Genomic DNA, 6,000 nt, shown 5'->3' with positions numbered 1-6,000 from the left:
TGAGGTTGGCCCAGGATCGAACATTGTTTCGTTCTGCTGTGCATGGAGTCGCTATGAGTCGGTTCCGACTCGATGGCACCTGACAACAACAACAACAACCATCAACACTCCTGGAGGAGGCAGTCAAGAAATCAAATGACGTATTGCATCAGGCAAATCTTCTGCACAAGAAATCTGTAAAGTGTTCAAGAGTATAGATGTTTAGTTTGAGAACTAAAGTGCCCAACTCAAGCCATGGTACGCATGTGAAAGTTTGACAATGAATAAAGAAGACTGTAAAGGACTGAGGCAAAAGACCATTAAACGTACCATGGACTTCCACAAGAACAAACACATCTGTGTTGGAAGAAGTACAACCAGAATGCACCTTAAAAGCTAAGGTGGCCAGACATTGTGTCTCATATTTTGGACATATTATCAAGAGGAACCAGTCCATGGAGAAGGATATCATTCTTGGTAAAGTGGAGGGTCAACAAGATTCCCAAAGAAATGGAATGGAACAATGGCAGCAGCAGTGGGCTCAAGCACAGCAGAAATTGTGAGGATGGTGCAAGACCTGGTGGTGTTTTGTTCTGTTGTACAGAAGGTCACTATGGTTCAGAACTGACTCAAAAGCACCCAGTAACAACAACGGCTAAATCATAATTTTATTTAATTATACCACCATTGTTAAATAATTAGTTTGGTTTCCTATTATTCACTCTTATAAATAACTCTAAATGATTTCTTTCCCTCAAGTGAAATTAGTGAGCTGAAGGATGGATGCATTAAGAAATCTTAAAATAAATTGCCAAATTATTTTCCATATGCTGTTGTTGTTAAGTGTTGTCAAGTTAATTCCAACTCACAGTGACCCTGTATAGGGTTTCCAAGGAGCAGCTGGTGGGTTTGAACTGCCAACCCTGTGGCTAGTAGTTCAACGTTTATCCTGCAGTGCCATACCAAGACCATCTTAGTGATAACATAATATTTCATCCAACTTTTAATGATAACATAATATATCACAAGTTTTGCAACCAGCACTCATCTGTCAGTTTGTACTCTGGTGGTTTCTGTGTTGCTGTAATGCTGATAGCTACGACACCAGTATTTCAAGTACTAGCAGAATTATCCATGGTATACAGGTTTCAGTGAAGCTTCCAGATTAAGACAGACTATAAAGAACATGGCGATCTATTTCTTGAAAAAAAAGTTATCCAGTGAAAACCTTATGAATGGCCATGGAACACTGCCTTCTATAAGTGCCAACAGATGAGCTCCTTGGATTGGAAGTACTCAAAATATGACTGGAAAAGAGCTATTTCCTCAATGTACACTTGACCTTAATAATATGGATGCAACAGAGTTTTGGGGATTTGCTGATGTGGCATGATGCAAAATTAAAACATCTACAGATATCCATTAGCAATGGAAATATGGAATGTACCAAATATGACTCTAGGAAAATTGGAAGTTGTCAAAAAAGAAATGGAATCCTTGAAGATATATATTCTAGGCATTAGTGAGCTGAAATAGTCTGGTATTGGCCATTTTTAACTGGACAACCATATGGTCTATTATACAGGGAATGACAAATATCACATTCATTGTCAAAAAGAACATTTCAAGGAATATCCTCATAAATGTCAGATGGATCTTAGGTAAAATCAAAGAATACTAGAAAAATGTTTGCCTGTGTTATGTTGACTGTGAAAAAGCATTCAATTGTGTGAGTTATACCAATGTGGAGAAGGGGAATGCCCCCACACTTAATTGTACTCCTATGGACCCTGTGCATAGACCAAGAGCCAGTCCTTCAAACAGAACAAGGGATACTGCATACTGAAATCAGGAAATGTGTGCATCAGGGCTGTATCCTTTCACCATATGTATTCAATCTTGATGCTGAGCAAATAATCTGAAAAGCTAAACTATATAAAGAAGAACATGACATCAAAATTCGAGGAAGGCTCATTACTAACCTGCAATATACAGATGACACAATCTTGCTGCTGAAAGTGAAGAAGATGTGAAGCACTTACTAATGAAGACCAAAGACTACAGCCTTCAGTATGGATTATACGTCCACATAAAGGAAACAAAAATCCTCATAAGTGGATCAATAAGCAACATTGTATTCAATGGCGAGAATATTGAACTTGTCATAGATTTCATTTACTTGGATACACAATCAAACCCAGGGTGCAGCAGTCAAGACATCATACAGGTATTACATTGGGCAAGTCTGTTGTCAAAAGTATTAAAAAGCAAAGCTGTAACTTTTAAGACTAAGGTACGCCTGACTAAAGTCATGTGATTTGCTCTCTCATATGCTTGTGAAAGCTAGACATGAATTAGGAAGACTACAGAATTGATGCCTTTGAATTACGGTGCTGGAGAAGAATACTGGATAAATATACCATGTTGCTGTGGGTGTGGTGGAGTCAGTTCTGACTCACAGTGATCCTACATAAGGTTTCCAAGGTGTGACTGTTGGGTTTTTAACTGCCACTCTTGTGTTAGCAGTCTAGTGCCTATCTTGCAGTACCACAATAGGACTTTATGGACTGCCAGAAAAGCAAACAAATTTGTTTCCTCATACCTGTATTCAGGATTTTTTTTAACAGAGCTTAAAACCAGTTCAAACAGCAAAATCTGAACAGAGCTGAATTTGTAAAATATGAGTATACTGGAACAATAAACTAAATAGGCAAAAATCACAGGTTGGAGTCCTGGAATGGGAGACTCAGAAGAGTCTGATACAGGAGACTGGATTCTTGCCAGGACTGTGGAGAACTATACAAACTCAAAGCAGAACTGTTGGCCATCATCTTTGTGCAGGGACCATTGTTTCCGACTCTATCAGTCCAGAGATTTGGTTGCTATGCAATGCACATGCTGCTTTCGTTTACTAAGAGGGAGATTAAGTTTCTAGCAGGGTGTCAACAGGTAATTTATCATTCCGGTTTACCCACATTTTACAAATCTGAACCTGCTCTGGTTTTGGCTATGCTTGAACCGGGAACAAGTAGTTCAAAGCATTGATTATGAGAGGGTTGAGTCTAAGAGTGATCATCTCTGCTGCCAAAATGTACCAAGTGGGCTGAATGAGAACTCACCATTCATCCCGTCACATTTTGAGTTTCCAACATTGAAGCAAGATGTTTTCATGTTACCAGGAAGGACATTCCACCATTTATATTCAAATCCAAGTGCAGGCTCTGTTCCTGCTGGGCATGGTCTACATTCTACAGAAGATAAGCAGGAACATAATTACCATTGAACTGCAGCTAGACAATTTCCTTTTGCTCTGTACCATACAATCCTAAACTTCTTTAATTAGCAGAGAGGGACATGGGAAGGAGAGATATTGAACCACGAATTCCCTTAGGAATTGAATTTTTTCTAAAGCAATCTGGAAAAGAAAATCCTGGCTATGGTATATTGTTGTTGCTAAGTGCTGTCAAGTAGGTTCCTACTCATAGCAATCCTGTATTTTCTGAAGCTATATCCCTTTGGTGGAGAAGAAAGCCTCATCTTTCTCCTGTGGCGGGGCTAGTAGATTCGAACTGCTGACCTTGCAGTTAGCAGCCCAACTCATAACCCACTACACTACCAGGGCTCCTTTGGTAAGTAATAAATATCTCCAATCTGTACACTTTTTAAAAAAAACTACTTAGGAACAATTTTGATTTCAGTATGATCAAAATGAATAATTTTTGCTATTACTGCAGCATAAACAATGATCCATCACTCCAAAGCTGATTTAGAAGAAACTATTTTTTCCCTGGTGTGGCACTGTAGGATAAAGGACTAGACTGAAGAGTCAGTTTAAACCACAAGGTTGGCGGTTCAAGCTCATCAGCTGCTCCTTGGAAACCCTATAGAGAGTTGTTATGAATCCAAACTGACTCAACGACACTTAACAACAACAATTTTTTTAATATATAAATTGAACTCAATGCCATTGAGTCCATTTTAATTTATAGTGACTCTACTGGAGCTCTGGTAGCTTAGCAGTTACGAATCGGGCTGCTAACCTCAGGGTCCGAAGTTCAAAACTACCAGCTGTTCCGCAGGAAAAACATGAGGCTTTCTGCTCCTGCAAAGATTTACAGCCTCAGAAACCCTGTATAGAGTCACTATGAGTCGGAATCGACTCCACAGCATATAAAAACAACAACATAGGGCAAAGTAGAACTGCCCACACGGGGTTTCCAAGGCTATTCATCTTGTACGGGAGCACACTGGTACATCTTTCTTACATGGAGTGATTGGTGGGTTCCATTTAACAACTGTGTAACCAGGGCTCCAACGTTTTTACACTTACAAAAATATACATGTACTTTTATATGCACACACTGGAAGAGGAGTGCTCCATATTCATATGTTTGAATTTTGTTATCAGTCTCCTTAGATAAAAAGCCATTCTATTAAGAGACTGTTTTACTAAATGCCATTAAAAAGCGATGCTCAGGGGATGTTCACTAAGCCACTGCAGTCTCACAAGTCTAGTATCATTTATCTCAAATCTTCTTCAGTCTTGTATAAGAAGTTATACAGCTTAAAGAATCCCTCTATAAAAACAATTTAGGACAAGGTCAAAGTATCTCAACAAGATCATTTTGTTAAATGTCCAGTTCTTGGCTCTAATGACTGCTTACCCTTTGTCCCATCTGAAAACATTCCTGGAGGGCAGGGATGGCAAGAAGACGAGCCATTGTTATAAAATCCAGGATTGCAAGGTGGACAATCCCTTTTCTCTCCAGAAGGTGGCAATCTAATAGCATCTGTGAGCTCCTCCAGGCAGATTTTGGGCTCTATCCACTTGTACATTATCTGTGTCTACAAAAAGAGCATGCAAATCACATAACATTCTGGATTTGCATTAAAGTTCCAATAACAAACAAAATTGTTAAACGGACAGGTATGTACAATCTAAGTAGGTAATAGAAGTGAAGACGATCTGCAACATTATTGACAAAATAAGAGACGAAAGAGAAAGCTTTTGAAGGAAAATGACCCTTATTCCCATATTTTTCTTTTTTTTACCCTAAGCTACAATGACCCTTACCCCATACATACCACATTCCTTAGGATTTCATTAAATACCTCTTTAGAATATATATTTTTATGACTCTTATTTGATCTACTAATTCACTTTATTCCATAAACAAGTGTTTTTGTTTTAGAAGCTTCTATTAATATTTTCTCCTTCCCCACCCACAACACATGATCACAAAAAAGAAAGTTTATTTTTTTAAAAAATATGTCTGTATATATGTGTGTGTGTTGTTAAATACCATCCAGTCAGTTCCGACTCATAGCGATCCTGCATAGGGTTTCCAAGGAGCAGCTGGTGAGCCCACAGCACCACACCAGGACTACATACATACACACACACACACACACACACACACACATATATATATGAGATAGTGTGTCCTGGTGTGACACTAGGATAACGCACTAGATCACAAGGTTGGTTTGACCTACAAGGTCAGTGGTTCAAACTTATTAGCTGCTTCTTGGAGACCCTATACATGGTCACTATGGGTCATACCCGACTCAACGGTACTTCAGAACAACATTGATGCAAAAGCCAGTGATTCCAAACCACCAGAAGTTCCAAGGGAGAAAGCACACAGTGATGTGTTCCATAGAGATTAGACTAGGGAACCCCATGGGGCAGTGCTACTCTCCTAGTGGGTCGCTATGACTTGGAATTCATGGTACACAACAACATTTCATCAATATTTGTAATTGTTCTCTTAATATATGTGTGTGTGTGTGTGTTGTTAAATACCATCCATTCAGTTCCGACTCATAGCAATCCTGCATAGGGTTTCCAAGGAGCAGCTGGTGAGCCCACAGCACACCAGGACTCAGTTTATTTTTCAATAAACTGAGGCTAACCTACAAGTGCTATAGTTAAAGTATTTTCTCCAGAGGCTTTTAAACCCTGCTCTGTGTGCTGTGAACATTAGGATAAAATCAGCCACTGCCTTCTAGGAAATAAAG

The 6,000-nt window shown here is 39.1% G+C and overlaps 1 protein-coding gene across 1 annotated transcript in view; it reads right to left on the bottom strand.

The window, feature by feature from the left end:
* KIAA1324L (KIAA1324-like ortholog) overlaps nucleotides 1-6,000 on the bottom strand; it is a 215,538-nt gene that overhangs the window by 72,008 nt on the left and 137,530 nt on the right. The window contains exons 9-10 of the mRNA XM_006834333.1: nucleotides 4,644-4,824; nucleotides 3,099-3,227 (exon numbers count right to left, since the gene is read on the bottom strand). Of these exons, the coding sequence (XP_006834396.1) occupies nucleotides 3,099-3,227; nucleotides 4,644-4,824 (310 nt within the window). The remainder of the gene's footprint in view (nucleotides 1-3,098; nucleotides 3,228-4,643; nucleotides 4,825-6,000) is intronic.

Source organism: Chrysochloris asiatica, unplaced genomic scaffold (genome assembly GCF_000296735.1).
Source record: "Chrysochloris asiatica unplaced genomic scaffold, ChrAsi1.0 scaffold00010, whole genome shotgun sequence".
Classification (NCBI taxonomy): Eukaryota; Metazoa; Chordata; class Mammalia; order Afrosoricida; family Chrysochloridae; genus Chrysochloris; species Chrysochloris asiatica.
The sequence above is the reverse complement of the archived record's forward strand: the minus strand, read 5'-3'. Positions and strand labels throughout refer to the sequence as shown.